Below are 18,533 nucleotides of genomic sequence, written 5' to 3' on the forward strand. Positions count from 1 at the left end.
CACATTTATTAAGGATATTTTCGTGCTTATTATGCACCAGGGAATATTCTCAGCACATGACATACACGTGCCCACAATCCCTTACCAGAAATTCCCAGGGCCCAATGTATTTTAGAATTTGGAAATTTTTCTAGGAAGGTAAAGCCTTATGTGACACATTATGGTGTTAATATTTCACCAGCAGAAGGCATAAATATTCACACAAAATGGGACAAGACTATAAATAACTTTGCATCAAGGCAGGTTTTGCTGGTGAGTTCACTGCCAACTTATAAACTTAAGTTTCAGAACTTTAAATTTCAGGACTGCAATTGCGTGATCCTGAATGTGTCCCATCCCACTCAATCCACATATGCACCCCATAGGGTAGGATTATTAGGGTTATACGATAGTAAGAGGCGGCTTTGAACCTGGTGTCTTAGCCCAGGTCCATTGTGTACTAACCACTTTGCTGCTTGTTAAATATGTGGGATAACACATGTAACCTTCATTTCACAATATGTGAGCAACTATTTTGCTATTATACATCATGTAATGTTCTCATCAGCTCTGTTTTGAAGGGTTGAATGGAAATTCCAACCCTGGGGGACTATTTCCAAGTCCAAGGAAAGACCAAGTTCCAACTCCTGGCTTGAGATGAACCCAAAAGGAAAGAGACAGGAGGGAAGCCCTGAGCAGATAGCACAGTCACTGGATCTGTAATCGATCTATAATCGTAGCCAGCCCTTGTCCAGTCAGAAAATGGAAGGGAAGTGTGAGGCTGCATAACTGTATTAAAGGCAGAAGAAACATTTGAAATTGGAGTTTAACCTCAGAACTAGTCTACAAACCACAAGATTTATGCAAAAAGGATTTTATGAAAACAGAAATTCTACTGTTGCTAAAGAGGGACAACAAAACGCCTAGTCGTCTGTTCATCCATCCATCCATCCATTTATTCATTCATTCATTCATTCATCCCCAGACTCATTCACAAAGTGTCTTGCTTGCCCCAGAAATTCAGAATTCTGTCTTTGGCAGGTTTGGGTTGCTTGTTTCATTCATGCATTTGGTGAGTAATTCTTCAAAGTCTACCACGAACCCACACTAGGCTAGGCAGTGGGGAAAAGCGGAGACCCCAAAAATGTGGCCCTGTTTTCATGGAGCTTGTGGTCCAATGCAGGAGAGAGGTAACAACCAAGTAAACAAATAAAGAAACTAAAGACATGATCTCAAGGAGTGATTAAGTTTTCACGACACATCAGGGTGATCGATCAAGAAACTAGGGGCATGTGGGGAATACTGTAAAGGTGGGCCTCGACTCCCTGAAGATACTTCCACATGGGATTCTCATGCCAGGTCATTAGAAACAATGAACACGTGCGGGTCTCCTCCATCAGAGGCCCCTGATTCGGGGACTTGGCTGGGGCTGGAAATGTTCTAACGGAAATACCAGGATCTTGGGAAGCACCAGCAGAACTACCTGAGTTGCCCCTGGTACTAAAATTCAAAATTCTCGACTTTGAAAAGCACATGTATTGGGGGCAAAAGAACTGTGTGCCCTGTGAGCTTTCAGGAGTCTGGTCCAGCCTTCTCATGCTGCAGATGAGGCATTGGAGGCTCAGAGAGGGGAAGAGGCCTACCCAAGGTCACACAGCACATTGGTCTTCCCTGTGCCCCATCACCCCACAATGCACCTTCATCTCTATGTTTTGGTGCCTCTGGTTTATAAAAACCAAGATCCTTCTACCCCTCCCCCAGTCCTTTGCTGGGACAAGGCAGGAAAAATGATTCACCTACAATGCTAAGTTTTATGCAATGAAGATATAAGGGCAGAAAATTCACTTCCTGTTTTGGCCCACAGCCATGCAAAGATAAGCCCTCGGTTAAGTATCGTTTACCTTTATAAATTTGCCAGTCCAGAAAAGCTGTTTTTTTAAGAACAAACCAGCAAAGATCCCTCAAAATAGTAGTGGAAGACAGGGAGTAGAAATTTGGGAGTCTTCCCCCTGCCCTACCATTTTAATCTACCATTTATTAAGTGCTTTATTCTCTTGCTAAGCACCTTAGAAATATGAGTTGATTTAATCTTCAGAACTTTCTCGGAATCCAAGACTCAGGAGAAAATAATAATATAATCATTTATTATTTTGGCAAGCCTATTTGCTTGATAAGTTCTTAATTAGCACCAGTAGGAAGAATTCACACAGTTGTTCCCTTTTTATCCATTAGGGCTGGGTCTGTGCCATCCAAGACAACAACCACCAGCCACATGAGGCTATTTAAATTTAAATTAATTGAAACTTAAATTTAAAATTCAGTTCTGGGAATTCCCTGGCAGTCCAGTGGTTAGGACTCTGCACTTTCATTGCTGAGGACGCGGGTTCGATCCCTGGTCAGGGACTAAGATCCCACAAGCTATGCAGTGCAGCCAAAAACAAAAAAATAAATAAATAAATAAAATTCAGCTCTTTAGTCACACTAGTCACATTTCAAGTGCTCAGTAGTTGCATATGATGAGTGGCTGCCATATTGAACAGCAGAGTTCTAGAACATTCCATTCTGGAACATCCCAATGTGGCAGAAAGTTCTGTTGGACTGCTCTGTTCTGGCTTGAAAGTTGCCTCTTCCAAGAGCTCTTCCTTGACCTGACCACATCTTTCTAAAACAGATCCCCACAGGTATTTCTTCTGTAGCCTGTTTCCTTCCTGGCATTGAACATACTTGGAAACTATCTGATCAGTTTACCTGTTTATTTGTACATTTCCTGTCTCCCTGCTAGGACTCTCCATCTTGTTTCCTGCTGGAGTCAGTGTGGTAAATGTATCTCACCATTCGTCCTCCTTAGATGCCACTTAGATGCCTCATTGGACATCCACGTCTAACATAATCTCTGATGCTTTTTCATTTGGGTGAATTGGTTTAATACACTGTTTTTCCCTAATCCCTGCTGAAACCGTCATAATGAGGGAAAGAATGGGGTCTGGAAGGGAGAGAATGTTGGAGATTACTGGAGAACAACACTGTGACACAGTGAAATGAATCCTGCTGTCCAACAGATCTGGCCTTGAAACTTGGCTCTGCCACTTCCTAGCTGCATGATCTTGGAAAAGGTACTTTGCCTCTTTTTTTTTAACCATTTTTTAAAATTGAAGTACAGTAGATTTACAGTGTTGTGTTAGTTTCAGGTGTACAGCAAAGTGATTCAGTTTTATATATATATATATATATACATATATATATATACACACACACACACATATATATATATATTATTTTTCAGATTCTTTTCCATTATATGTTATTACAATATACCGAGTATCATTCCCTATGCTATATACAGTAGGTCCTTGCTGTCTATCTGTTTTATATATAGTAGTGTGTGTATGTTAATCTCAAACTCCTAATTTATATCCCCCCCGCCCCCCGCTATCCCCTTTGCAGCCATAAGTTTGTTTTCTATGTCTGTGAGTCTGTTTCTCTTTTGTAAATAAGTTCATTTGTATCATTTTTTTAGATTCCACATGTAAGTGATATCATATGATATTTGTCTTTTTCTGTCTGACTTACTTCACTTAATATGATAATCTCTAGGTCCATCCATGTTGCTGCAAATGGCATTATCTCATTATTTTTTAAAGCTGAGTAGTATTTATTTCACCTCTCGGAGCCTCAGTTTTCTCATCTGTAAAATAGGGATCCACCACCAGCCTTGTACCATTGTTATAAAGGATAAATGGGTAATTTATATAAACTGTAGGTAGAAGAGGGGTAGGTAGAAGTGGGGAAGCTCTGGGTGAATTCGAGTGCTGGGTGAAGTGGGTGCTGGTGGGAAAGGAGCTGGGGAGGAATTTACTGCTTATTGAGCACCTACTGTATACCAAACTCTGTGCATACTTTATAAACATTATCCGATTTAATCCTTCAAAATTTTACAGATGAGGGACCGGGGCGAGGAGAGGCGATGTGCCACGCCCAAGGTCACACAGTGCGGGGTGGCAGAGCCAGGGTGGAACTCAACTCTGAAGTCTGACTGTCCCTTTAACCCTTCCAGAAACTCAAGACAGTCTTCCCCTAAAGATCATCAGTATAGGGAATATTTGCATTTTTGTCTTTTCTCTATCTCCAATTTCCAGTAACCAAGGTTAAAAATGTTCCAGTAACCATGCTCACCGGGAACATGGTGCCTATGTAAGAGCCCATCTCCTCGTCCAGGTTTTCCTCATTTTAGCAGAGAGTGTGCAAGAGCTGCTTAAAAGAAGAGCCAACAAGATTCCACTCCCAGGGCAGAAGAACAGACTGGAAGTAAGAAGAAACACTAGAACACAGCAGAGGTTCTTTCGGGCTGGCAAAGTCATGGTTGGTGGCTCTTTTGTACTCTCTGCTCTCCCATATTTTCCACGTTTTCTACCTGGAATTACCGTATTCCATTTGTAATTTGGGAGTCGGGGGTGGCAAAGTCTGATAACAAGAACAACAGAAATGAAGCCACTGACTACACTCCCGGGACAGTCCCACCTGTGATGGACCTGTAGGTATTTGTTTCCAACAATCAGTTTGATGGATGTGTTATAGTATTTGAATTTCTGCCCTTTTTTTTTTTTTTGGCCGTGCCGCATGGCTTGTGGGATCTTAGTTCCTTGACCAGGGATTGAACCCAGGCCCTCGGCAGTGAGAGTGCAGAGTCTTAACCACTGGATAGTGAGGGAATTCCCTTGAATTTCCGCTTTTAAGGCATCACTGGGGGAAGGCATGTTTTACAGTTGTTAATTACCTATTGGATGAATGAACAAATGAACGAACAAGTAAATGAATGTCTCATCAGGAGTCAGGGAAACCATCCCTCCCTTTGGGTTCCCATCATTGCTTTGGCTCTTGCCAACCTGAGCGCATCCTGCTTAAATTATAACTAGTTGTTGCATACAAGGTCATCCTCCCCAACCAGACCGCGATCTTCTAGAAAGCCAGTTTCCTGGCCTGGGGCCCTGTACACGCAGTAGATGCTCAATAAATGATTTTGATAGGAGGGAAGGAAGGAAGCAGGGAGGCTCATGTCTTCTGCTTGTCACATAGCTACCCTCAAAGCATTGACATCAGTGGGTAGCTTGGCTGAGCAGGGAAGGGTGTGGACCCCACCCTAACTCTGTGCCTCCTGGTTACGAGGACAGAGGGTACGTTACCTTATAGTGGGGACGGGGGTCTCAGTCTCGCCTGCGGTCTGAGCAGCCTCCAGGGACAGGGTCCCCAGGCTGGCTCGGCTGCCCTTCCGGGAAGATTCTCTGAACAAGCCAGTGCCAGAGTCCTCATCGGAAGAGTTGTCATCAAAAGAGCCCAGGATAAAGTTGGTCATCAGTTGCCTCTTGATGTGCGCCTGCTTCCTGTCTTCTTTGGAGAGGGTTCTGGCTCGCTGGCCCTGGGGTCTGGCTAGCACGGACAGGCCACTGGTATTTGGGGTCTCCAGGCCTTCGGTCCCTGTCCCGTTGGCTTGGCGTGCTGGGAAGGCGTCATCGGAGGAAAGGGGGTTTCCTTGGGGATTCTGCTGCAGGGGTGGCTGGGAGGTTCTTTGCTGGCAGGCGTCTTTGGGACCTTTGTGGGAGGCTGGCTCAGCCTGGTCAGGGGTCTCTGGCAGAGAGCTGCTGCTGCAATTTTCCTGCAGTGGCTCCCTGGAGCTGTCTGAGGCTGGAAGAGGCTCCTGACTTGTGATGAAGCTCACCTTCAATTTACTCTTGATGACTTGCTTGCAGTCCGTCATTTTCCCCCAGCTTTTTAACCAGGAAAAGGTCAGGCAGGAGAAAATCAGAAAAGATAGAAAAAGAAGAAGGATCATTCAGAAAATCTGTAAGGGAACAAGAGAGACGTTTTAGGATTTATGTAATCGTGTTATCTAGCTCTTAAAGGAGGTGGTGGTGAGAGCCAGTTAAGGTTCTGTGTATTCGGCTGAGAGAGCTGGAGGGGAAAAGCACTAGACAGGGAGCAGAGAAGGGGAGCTCCTCCCGGCTTACATGCTCTGTGGTCTGGGGCATGTTTCTTTCTTTTTTTTTTTTAAGATTTTTTTTTTTTTTTTTGATGTGGACCATTTTCAAAGTCTTTATTGAATTTGTTACTATATTGCTTCTGTTTCATGTTTTGGTTTTATGGCCACGAGGCATGTGGGACCTCAGCTCCCCGACCAGGGATCAAACCTGCGCCCCCTTCATTGGAAGGCAAAGTCTTAACCACTGGACTGCCAGGGAAGTCCCTGGGACATGTTTCTTAACCTCTCTGGATCTCAGTTTCCCACCTCTAATTTAGATAAACTAACACACACTCACCACAAATCATAAACATGCATGTGAGACAGAACTAAATGAGATCAGGTACATTAAAAGACTCTGTTACAGCATCATTAATCGTAATATCCCCAGAGCAGAAACAATCTAAATGCCCAATAACTGATGAATGGATAGACAAGATGGGGTCTATCCGTACACTGGAATATTGTTCAGCCACAAAAAGGAGTGAACCACTGGTACGTGCTACAACATGGATGAATTTGAAAACACCATGCTAAGTGAAAGAAGCCAGTCCCCAAAGACCACATATTGTATGATTCCATGTATTTAGATAATATGCCCAGATTAGGCAAATTCATCGAGATGGAACGATCAGTGGTTGCCTGGGGCTAATGGGATGGGGGTGAAGGCTAAAGGGTACAAGGTTTCTGTTTGGAGTGATGAAAATGTTCCAAAACTGATGGTGGTGATGGTTGTACAACTCTCTGAATAGAATAAAAACCATTGAATTTTGCGCTTTACGTGAGTCAAACAGTATATGAGTTATATCTCAATAAAGCTCATCTTAAAAAAAGACTTCATTATATTCCAGTTTGTAGATGAAAAGGATTGTTGGCTTCTATGATCATCACCTTCCTCACTACCAGGATCATCAGCATCACTGTATTATTATCACAATCATCATCATGGTCTTGGAAAGAGGAATGGGCATCTTGTCGTATTTTCTTTGTAGCGCTAGTACACCTGATGCAGGCATGCTCATAGCTAGAATGAAAGTTCAGCAAGACCAAGGAGGGTCTGTTCTGTTCCAGGGTCTAGAACAGCGCCTGGTACAGAGTGAGAGCTTAACAATGGACAAAAATTCATTTTGTTGAATACATGAATTCAGATATTCCGATTTCTAACCCATGCCTCTGACCACCACACTAACTCTACCCTATTAATGAATAGATAATTATTATTTGCAGGAAATAGTTTAAAAAGCAAACAAACAAAAATGCAACCTGAACGTATTGAGATTTCTGACCCAATTTTGCCATAACTATCCAGTAGAAGCATGAGAAAAGCGGGACCAGGACTTCCCTGGTGGCACAGTGGTTAAGACTCTGTGTTCCCAATACAGGGGGCCTGCGTTCGATCCCTGGTCTGGGAAGATCCCACATGCCGTGGAGCAACTAAGCCCGTGCGCCACAACTACTGAGCCTGCGCTCTAGAGCCCACAAGCCACAACTACTGAGCCCGCGTGCCACAACTACTGAAGCCCATGTGCCACAACTACTGAGCCCACAAGCCACAACTACTGAGCCCACGTGCCACAACTACTGAAGCCCGCGCGCTCCAGAGCCCGTGCTCCACAACAAGAGAAGCCACCGCAATGAGAAGCCTGCACACTGCAACGAAGAGTAGCCCCCACTCACCACAACTAGAGAAAGCCCGCGCGCAGCAACAAAGACCCAATGCAGCCAAAAATAAATAAATTAAATAAATTAAAAAAAAAAAAGGAGGACCACAAAACTCAAGCTTATCACTTTAGTATCTAAAAGGCATTTTCTTTTTATTTATTTATTTAGTTGCACTGGGTCTTAGTTACGGCAGGCGGGCTCCTTAGTTGTGGCATGCAAACTCTTAGTTCCAGCATGTGAACTCTTAGTTGAGGCATGCACGTGGGATCTAGTTCCCTGACCAGGGATCGAACGCAGGCCCCCTGTATTGGGAACACAGAGTCTTAACCACTGTGCCACCAGGGAAGTCCTGCATTTTCTTTTTAAATTTCAACACAACACTCTTAAGGGAAGTGGAAAAGTTCTCAAGATTTCCCAGAACTAAATGATCCAAGTACTTCTTGCACAGTTTGGGCAACAGAATTTGCTGAAATGTTGTCAGGGGTATTTTCTAGGTAATACACAGGGTCAGGAGATTTTTTTCTTTTAAGATCATCAAGTTTCCTTTAAAAAAAAAGTCAGTCAAGGGGTTGTTCAATATCAATGAACAAACCACATTAATAGAACAAAGGGTCAGGAGATTTTTTTCTTTTAAGATCATCAAGTTTCCTTTTAAAAAAAACTCAGTCAAGGGGTTGTTCAATATCAATGAACAAGCCACATTAATAGAACAAAGGGAAAAAACACATGATCATCTCAATGAACACAGAAAAAGCATTTGACAAATATCCAACACCCTTGGGAATTCCCTGGTGGACCAGTGGTTAGGACTCTGCAGTTTCACAGCCAAGGGCCCGGGTTCAATCCCTGGTTGGGGAACTAAGATCCCACAAGCCGCACGGCACAGCCAAAAAAAAGAAAAATCCAACACCCATTAATAACAACATTCAGAAAAGTAGGAATAGGAAAGAACTTCAACAGAATAAGGCACATTAATGAAAAAAAAAAACACAGAAAATATATACTCAATGTTGAAAGATGGGAAGCTTTCCCCTAAGATCTGGAACACGACAAGGATGCCCACTTTCACCACTGCTATTCAACATCATACTGAAAGTCCTAGCCAGAGCAATTAAACAAGAAAAAGAAACAAAACGCATCCAAATTGAAAAGGAAGACATAAAATCATTTCTATTCACAGATGACATGATCCTATATATAGAAAACCCTAACGGACCACCACAAAACACTAATAGAGGTAATAAATTAAGCAGTTGGTGGCTACAAGATGAATATGCAAAAATCAGTTGTGTTTCTATACACCAACAATGAACAATCTGAAAAGGAAATTAAGAAAATATCTCCATTTACAATCACATCCAGAAGAATAAAGTATCTAGGAATAAATTTAATCAAGAAGGTGAAAGACCTATAGACTGAAAGCTATGAAACATTGCTGAAAGAAATTAAAGAAGACCTAAATAAATGGCAAGACATCCCATCCTCATGGATTGGAAGACTTACTATTGTTAAGATGGCCACGCTACCCAAAGCAATCTACAGATTCATATGGAACTGCAAGGGGCCCCAAATAGCCAAAGCAATGTTAAAAAAGCAAAACAAATTAGAGGACTCACACTTTCCAATTTCAAAATTTACTACAAAACTATAGTCAGTGTGGTATTAGAATAAAGACAGACATTTAGACAAATGGAATAGAATTGAGAGTTCAAAAGTAAACCCATACATCTATGACCAATTGATTTTTGACAAAGGTATTAAGACCATTCAATGGGGAAAGAATAGTCTCTTCAACATATGGGTCTGGGACAACTGATTTCCACATACAAAGAAATGAAGATGGACTCCTAACTCATACCATACACCAGAATTAACTCAAAATGGATCAACGACCTAAATACAAGAGCTAAAACCATAAACTCTTAGAAGAAAACTAAGGGTAAATAGGGGTAAATCTTCATGACCTTGGAGTTGGCAATGGATTCTTAGATATGACACCAAAAGCATGAGCAGCAAAATTAAAAATAGATAAATCAGACTCATCAAAATTAAAAACTTCTGTGCACCAAAGGGCATTATCAAGAAAGTAAAAAAACAATGTACAGAATGGGAGAAGATTTTTACAAACCATATATCTGGTAAGGGCCTAGTATCCAGAACACATAAAGAACTCTTACAATTCAGCAAACAAGACAGACAACCTGATTTTAAAACGAGCAAAGAACTTGAATTGAAATTTCTCCAAAGAAGATATACAAAGAGCTCATGAAAACATGCATCCTTAGTAATTATGGAAATGCAAATCAAAACTACAATGTACCACTTCACACCCACTAGGATGAAAGAAGGAAGGAAGGGAGGGAGGGAGGGAGGAAGGAAGGAAAGAAGGAAGGAAGGAAGAAAAAGAAAGAGGGAGGGAGGGAAGAAGGGAGAAAGAAAGGAGGAAAGACAATATCAAGTGTTGGTGAGGATGTGGAGAAATTGTAAGTTACTAGGGGGAATGTAAAATAATTCAACTGCTATGGAAAATGGTTTGGTGGTTCCTCAAAAAGTTGAACATAGAATTACTATACAACCCGGGGATTTTACTCCTAGGCATATCCCAAAAGAATTGAAAACAAGGACAAACAAATACATAAACACACATGTTCACAGCGGCACCCCAACTTTCTGATGCTCAAGCCTTGCTCCTACTCCTGGGTTTCTGAGTCCGTGCACTACTGACATCTGGGGCTGGATACCTCTTTGTGGTGGGGACTGTCCTGTGCACTGTTGGATATCGAGCAGCATCCCTGGCCTCTACCCACTTGATGCCAGTAGCACCCTCCTCCCTCTCAGTTGTGACAACCAAAACTATCTCCAGACATTGACAAATGTCCCTGGGGGGTAAAATTGCCCTCACGTGAGAACCACTGTTCTTAACTCCTACACCTATGCACTCCTTCCACCCTGCTTCTGGATTGTGAGACGGGAGCTTCTGGGGAAAAGGTGTATTTCTTACTCATCTCTTGCATACAGTAAGTTCTCAAGAAAAGTTTAAAAAGCACCAGCAAGAAAGGTCAGAGTCCTGAAATTACTGACTCACACGTGTTCTCTGGTAATTGGCAGATGGCATTGCCAAAAATGGTGCAAAGGCTATCTTGTCTTTATTGGAGGCTCGACAGCTTAAAGCCCTACATCCTCCCCAAGCAGGGGGTTATGGCAGTGCATAAAGGTCATTCAAGACTGTGCCAACTGGCCACTCCCCCCTCACACCCTCTGCTGGCCACATGGGCCAAGTGTTTTCACAGCTCCACTGCCCACCCCCCCCCCAAGTCAGCCAGTGGGTACAGATCTCCACCATGGAAACAGCCTGTTCACTGGTCTTCCCTGGCCAACTCAGAGACCTTTGGAAACACAGACCAACTGTCACTCACTTCTGGATCCTTGTGCCCAGGCTAGTGCTTGGTGCATAGTAGGTGCTCAAAAAGTATGTACCGAATGAATGATAAATCCATGCACACCCACTGAACACCAACAGATGGCTTGAGGCAGGCAGGAATTTTGGTTTCAGGATCTCATTTTTGAAGCTGCATTCAGGAACACCAGGGGAACAAGCTGGGTGTCTCCATGGCAGTTTTGAAGTAGAGTGCCAAGCAGAAGACCTCACACAAATGTGGCCAATTTTAGGTACACTTTAAATGTACACATTGGAAATTCTGAGAAATAAGAAATAGTAAGTGCACTACATTGAAATGCTGAGCTTCCCCCTACCCCAAATAGAAAAATACTTGAGTTATTGCTGAGGAAATAAAAGAGCAAAAATATGCTACAATGGTTCGGAGTTTAGGAACCCTGAGAATGAATACTTTACGTTGATTTCCATTGGAAAACCAATCACACTATGCGGTTTTGCATAATACAAGCACTTTGGGAACTTGCTGGCTGGATGACTGGATGGCTGGTGGGGACTGTGGTGGAAGGATGGATAGGTGGTGCGTGGAGAGGGGTTGAGTGGATGGCCAGCTGGGCAAGATGGCGAGACACATGCATGGTAAGCAATTGAGGGCTGGTGGGTGAAGTTGCCAAGCTCTAAATTGGAAGTTCTAATGAATGGAGGGACCGGCAATTCTCCCCAGTTCAGCCCCCTCCCTCACTCGGCAAATCCTTTATGATCTGCTGTTATTCTGATAGGAGCCAGTGGGTCAAACATCCCAAACCTACCTTGCAGAGGTTACCCGCACAAAAAACCTCAGGGTCTGTCCCTTTTCTTGGCAGTGTGATGATGGGGGACCCACAGGCCACCACATGAGAACTTTTCCCAAGTAAGTACATAGAGACAAATGGGGAACTCTCTGAGAAAGCTCCCAAAGAAACCCTCTGAGCCTCAGTTTCCTCGTCTGTAAAATGGGGATGCTGAGTCTTGCCCCCTTTACCTGTCTCACAGTTGCTCTTCGAATAACCTATATAGCATTTGTGTCAATGCTATCAGAAGCATCAAAAAGCCACCAAGCATGTACAGTGCCTTCAAGCTTCCAATCCTCAGAACAACTTGGTGGATCTTACGATTGCTATGGTCTTTATTACAGTCCCATTTTACAGTTCGGTAAACTGTGGCTCAGAGAAGTTCGGTTCCTTGACTTTGCTCACATCCAGGCCCAATGCTCATACCTTTCCCACTGCTTCACCATTGAAACTGGATATAAATAAATTCCATCACGTGGAGGGTGTTCCCACAAGCACCTGGATACGATCCTAAAATCAGATACCTGGCTGTGTACCTGGAGGGTGGAGCCAGATGTGCACAGCGGTCTAGAAGGAGCACTGTACATGTGGTTCAAATCCACGGGCAGTCAAGGCCAGAGAAGTCCTTCCAGTGAACCCTCGTGGACATGCCATGCCGAGCTGCTGCGCTTTGCTGACCAGAAAACCCAGCGAGGGCCGAAGCTATTTTTATTTGTTGCAAACCGAACTCAAGCAACAGCTGCCTGGTGCCAGAGCAATCGTGGCCCTGACCATAACGAATGCAGGAAACTGCTCGCTTCCAACAGGTGCTGGCTGGCAGCCAAGCAAGGGCTGGAGAGGGAGGGGGGTCGGGAGTTTGTTCTCCAGCCACCCGCCTCCAACACACCCACCCATACCTGGCCTGGCCTTTGAGGGACAGAGGAGGGCAGAATGTCAGCATTAAACCGGCCACCCTGTCCCCCACTCGGATGTTTCCTCCCACCAAGATGAACTCCCGATCGCTCACTGCCACTTACCGCCACCGTGGCCACGGCCACCGGCTCCATTCTCATGTGGCTCTGACAGGCTCCCACAGGGTGCCTGCGGGAACTGGGGCCGTGGAGTGTCACCTTTCAGCAGGAGGCTGGTGTCATGCATCAGTCCATGGGGAGGAGTTTGGACCAGCTCATGCTGGACACGAGTGAGTTTTCCCCCAAGTCAGGCGCCCTTATCTGTCATCCACAAATATAAGCCATTTGCCAAGGTCCTCGCCCTTCCCCCTCCCCCAGCTTCAAGCTCAAGTACTTAAGAGGCTGTGCACACTCTCTGGCCCACAGGGCCACCTCCCTCCGGCTTGCCACACTCCTGGACTTAGAGCCTACTTAGCTGCTCGTGTGGTCAGCCATCCCCTTGCCCAACTCTGAGCCTCTAGAGTTTGTTTGTTTCTAAACATCTTTATTGGAGTGTAATTGCTTTACAGTGTTGTGTTAGTCTCTGCTGTATAACAAAGTGAATCAGCCATATGCATACATATGTCCCCATATCCCCTCCCTCTTGCGTCTCCCTCCCACCCTCCCTATCCCACCACTCTAGATGGTCACAAGGCACTGAGCTGATCTCCCTGTGCTATGCATAGAGTTGTAAACACTCCCATAATCACGCCAGCCTCCTGTTCCCATGTGTTCATCTGTAAGACACCTGCTAGAAGGGGAGCATGAGTCCCAGCAGAACCTGGGTTTGGCTAAGGTGATATTGATGGAAAGAGAAGCAAAAGCATCAGGACGAAGTTCCAGGACCCTCTGGCTGGCAGGCGATGGCGCAACAACATTTTGCAAATTTAGAGATCATTAAAGTGATAGAGGAAGCTATCCCGGGCCGCCAGTGTGGTCAAAGCTGCCAGGTGGATACTTCAACCTGCACTCCAGCCCACAGGGCGGGGGGCATCACAGGTCACCCTGAGTTTCCCAAAAAGCCACTTAGCCTCCAACCTGCAGCCTAAGAGGGGGACACTTGGCATGTCCAGTGTCCTTGCTTTGTAGGTGAGCAGAGGCCAGAGGTCACATGTGAAGTTAACGACACAGCCATGACTAGCAGCAAGGTCCCCCGCTCCAGGCCTGTGTGGGGTGATATTCACAGTAAAGAGCCGCTGCCCTTGGGTACCTTGTTGGGTGCCCTGGACACTGATCTGGGTTCTCATCTCGGCTCTGCTGCCTGTATGTGGGGTGAGCCTTGGGCAAGGGAGCCTCAGCTTGCTCAACTGCAAAGCAGCATAAGGACGCAGCTCCAAGACGGAGTTCTCGACAGTCCAAAGTGGTCACCCACGCAGGGCGCTGAGCGCAGGGCCAGGCGCAGTTCATCTTAGCGATCATCATTAGCGATCTGAGCTGAGAGCCTCGGGCAGGATAAGTCACTGCACGGTGACACTCTGCTACCCACAGAGTGTTGCCTCGGCTAAATCATGTCCCCTCTCTGAACCTCAGTTTCCCCATCTACTGGGTTGGCCAAAAAGTTCGTTCAGGTTTTTCCGTAAGATGTTAGAAAAGGAGGGAAAAATCCCCAGCCTCACCCACCTCATAGGATTATTGGCAGGATCAACCAAGATCTGTTTGGTCGCTAAACACCACCTTCCCCTTCTTGGTGAGCTAAAACTGAAAGAACACGGCTGGTGATGGTGAGTAAGGATCCTCTTCCGCCAAGGGACAGAAATGGACTCACGTGGGTGGGGGCGCCCGTCCGACACTGGTCAGGTGCCTGGATGGGACAGGCAGATACTCACATCAGAAACAGTCCCTGGACTCCCTTCAGCTTCTCAGCCCGGCAGGGCAGGTGCTTTCCCAAAGGGGCGGCGTCTCTGGGGCTTCACCAGCCTGCATCAGACTGAATTAAATTCTGTAAATTAAATTTTGTCTGCTCCCTGATCAGTGGAGATGGTCCCGAGAACTGTGTGTGTGTGTGTGTGTGTGTGTGTGTGTGACTTTTTATGTTATTCAGAGAGAGGATATTCTTAAATGCCAATACAGGGGTTAAAAAATGGAAGAAAGGGGACTTCCCTGGTGGTGCAGTGGTTAAGAATCCGCCTACCAACGCAGGGGACACGGGTTCGAGCCCTGGTCCGGGAAGATCCCGCATGCCGCGGAGCAACTAAGCCCGTGCGCCACAACTACCGAGCCTGCGCTCTAGAGCCCACAAGCCACAACTACTGAGCCCGCGTGCCACAACTACTGAAGCCCGCGCGCCTAAAGCCCGTGCTCCGTGACAAGAGAAGCCACCGCAATGAGAAGCCCGCGCACCGCATCAAAGAGTAGCCCCTGTGCACCACAACTAGAGAAAACCCACATGCAGCAACGAAGAGTCAATGCAGCCAAATAAATAAATTAATTAAAAAAATTTTTTAAAAAGGAAGAAAGGAATAGAATCTATAAGAAAAAATAAAACTAATAAATGAGTTTAGCAAAAAAAAAAAAAAAAAGGGAAGAAAGGATAAGTTAAGGAGAGGAGGGTGGTAGGGGAAGTAGGTTATCCCTAATAAATCAGAGGGAGTGTTTTCCTGCCACCAGCATTTTCTGCTGCTAAGAGCTTCACACACATGATCTCATCAAGTCCCTGCAGCCCCTGCAAGAGGTCCCGCTGCTTCCTCCCCTCCATCACTCCCCAAGTTCACACTTTTAGGACCCAGGTCGCCTCCCTTCATAGCCCACACTCCTGATCTTCATGCCCTCTGCTCTCTGTGCAGAATTTCCTTCTATAAACCCTGAGAAAGGTCCTAAATCAGCGGACCTGAGAAGTGAGTGTCAGGGGGTACTGCTTGGTTTCTTAGAGCCACGGGTTTGTTTTTAAATCTCTGAGTCCACTCCCCTAAGGAACTAAAATGCAACCAAGAAATAAGTAACAAAACTACTTCTCTAGCCTTGGGGTTTTTCTCCTGGGAAAGGCTTTGGGGGAGACAGGAGAGCTCAACCCAAAGGAAAAAAAAAAAAAGCTTTTCAAATCAAGATTTAGCCACCACACAGTGGTTAAGAATCCGCCTGCCAATTCAGGGGACACAGGTTCGAGCCGTGGACTGGGAAAATCCCACATGCTGCAGAGCAACTAAGCCCGTGAGGCACAACTGCTGAGCCTGCTGCTAGAGCCCGCGAGCCACAACTACTGAGCCCACGTGCTGCAACTACTGAAGCCCGCGCGCCTAGAGCCCGTGCTCCGCGACAAGAGGAGCCACCGCAGTGAGAAGCCCACACACTGCGACGAAGAGTGGCCCATGCTCGTCGCAACTAGAGAAATCCCACGCGCAGCAACAAAGACTCAACACAGCCATAAATAAATAAATAAAATAAAGATAGGGATTCGGCCAAAGTTACTAAACCAGGAGCAGCGATTAGCAAATTGGTTCTATTGTGAAGGATAGTCATTTGTTTTCTTTAGTATTTTGGCATCTGAAGAAGAAATGTGACAACGTTTCGGGTGACAGGAGAGGGAGGTGTAGCTCCCTACAAACTGAGAGACTTGAGAAGTCACACACCCTGTGTAATCTAAAAACGTCACCTTCCCCTGCAATTATGGCTGAGGGCATTGGTACAAGGTCATGTTTCCTTACCCCAGAGGAAACAATCAATGCTCAGAGACAGCAAGAGAATTGCAACCCTCACCTCTAAGAACAGATTCTGTTCTCTGTTGTTCTTTAACTACAAACATTAACTAATAAATAACAACAACTACGCCTCCCATCATAACGAGCACCTTGCATTCAGGATCTCATTTACTCCTCACAGCATCCCTACAAGGGAAGTACTATTCTTATCCTGTTTCACAGACCAGGCATGAGAATCCAACCAGGCGTGAGAATCCAATGCCCAGAGAGGGGAAGTGAATTTCCCAAAGTCACACAGCTTTGGAGGTAGATAGAATCCAGCCCTGCTCTGCCTGACTCCAAAGCCTAGATTCCTAAGAGGTGGAGGTGAGCAGACTATTGATTCAATTGATTAACTGGCTACCCTCTTGGATGGGGGGAATCAGAAGCCTGGAAGAGACCCAGGGAGGGTCAGCAGTTCTGAGACTTATCACCTGTCAGAACATCTAGGTCTCTGGAAAATTTCAGCAAATACTGAAAAGCCTAAAGTAAGCCTAAAATAGAAGCCTTTAGAGTAAGCCTAAAATATCTACAACCACTTGATCCTAGAATCGAGCAGGTATGCAGCCTCAGGGGCCACCGATTTGAGAACAGCTTCCAGTAGGAAAACACATTTGAGAAAAGTCTGTGAATTTCAGTTCTCCCCCAGTTTGGAAAAGGCTCAGATACCACAAGTCCCAGGGTCCTCTAGGACTGTTGACCTAGAAAGGGGCACTTCCTCGGTGCCTGTCGCATTGCAGGTGCTTGATTAACACCTGGGGAGCCAAACCAAGCTTTTTTTTTTTTTTTTTTTTTTTTTAAGATTTATTTATTTTATTGATTGATTGATTGCTATGTTGGGTCTTCGTTTCTGTGCTAGGGCTTTCTCTAGTTGTGGCAAGAGGGGCCCACTCTTCATCGCGGTGCACGGGCCTCTCACTATCGCGGCCTCTCTTGTTGCGGAGCACAGGCTCCAGACGCACAGGCTCAGTAGTTGTGGCTCACGGGCCTAGCTGCTCACAAATGTAGAGAATGGTCATATGGACACCAAGGGGGGAAAACTGCGGTGAGGTGGGGATGGTGGTGTGCTGGATTGGGCAATTGGGATTGACATGTATACACTGATGTGTATGAAACTGATGCCTAATAAGAACCTGCAGTATAAAAAAACAAACAAAACAACTAATACTAAACTTTCATTGGGTTATTTGTATGGAAATATGTTAATATAAATGTTTCAGACATTACATGAAATTTCTAAAAATCTTATATTTGTATTTGTATGGAAATATGTATGGAAATATGTTAATATAAATGTTTCAGACATTACATGAAATTTCTAAAAATCTTATATTTGTATTTGTATGGAAATATGTATGGAAATATGTTAATATAAATGTTTCAGACATTACATGAAATTTCTAAAAATCTTATATGTTCTGGTATAATGTTATAAGTAATAATCCTAGTTATTACTTTAAAATGTATATCTCAGAAATAACTAATTTTCTTGTCAACTGCATTATTATGAACTTTCATCAAATCTTTAACCGTGGTCATTTTTAAGTCTTTTGTCATTTACAGACAGTCCTGGGTGTACTCTGATGATTTTGCAAATATGTTCCTATAAAAGGGTTTCATCTTCAAGAAATTCATGGAAAAGACTCTGACAAGTACAGGTTTCTGGTAACTGACTGTACTGCTGAACTGAATGAATAAGCATTTTCAGAACTCTAATGAAAAACTGATGAACTCATAAAAGTGCTAACAAAAGATCAAGATGAAAAAAAAATTAATTACATGGGACTGAGTGAACTGATGAGGATGAGTATAATTTTTGTGACTTTCTGTCTGAATTTAAAAAAAAAAAAAAATCCCACAAGGACTCAGAGGCAAAGAATATACAAATCAATTTTCACTGCAAAGTAAAGGAGCTGTTACAGTGGAGGATTACTGGACTGAATGTCAATATTATGACATAGTATGAGTGTGTTTCATGTTTGGTAATTGCAATCATTGTTGCTTTTGTTGTGGTCATCCATGTACAATGCTTGGTGTCAGTCTATTTATGTC

At 44.5% G+C, this 18,533-nt stretch overlaps 1 protein-coding gene across 2 annotated transcripts in view; it reads right to left on the reverse strand.

The window, feature by feature from the left end:
• Nucleotides 1–18,533, reverse strand: part of LOC118906860 (uracil-DNA glycosylase) — a 152,464-nt gene that overhangs the window by 100,033 nt on the left and 33,898 nt on the right. Inside the window, exon 5 of one of the 2 annotated variants that reach the window (XM_036874693.1) lies at nt 5,160–5,741. In XM_036874693.1, coding sequence (XP_036730588.1) covers nt 5,160–5,741 — 582 coding nt within the window. Of the gene's footprint in view, nt 1–5,159; nt 5,816–18,533 lie in introns of both variants that reach the window. The other variant, XM_036874694.1, reaches the window with a different exon arrangement.

The sequence above is a fragment of the Balaenoptera musculus genome, chromosome 14, assembly GCF_009873245.2.
Source record: "Balaenoptera musculus isolate JJ_BM4_2016_0621 chromosome 14, mBalMus1.pri.v3, whole genome shotgun sequence".
Taxonomy (NCBI): domain Eukaryota; kingdom Metazoa; phylum Chordata; class Mammalia; order Artiodactyla; family Balaenopteridae; genus Balaenoptera; species Balaenoptera musculus.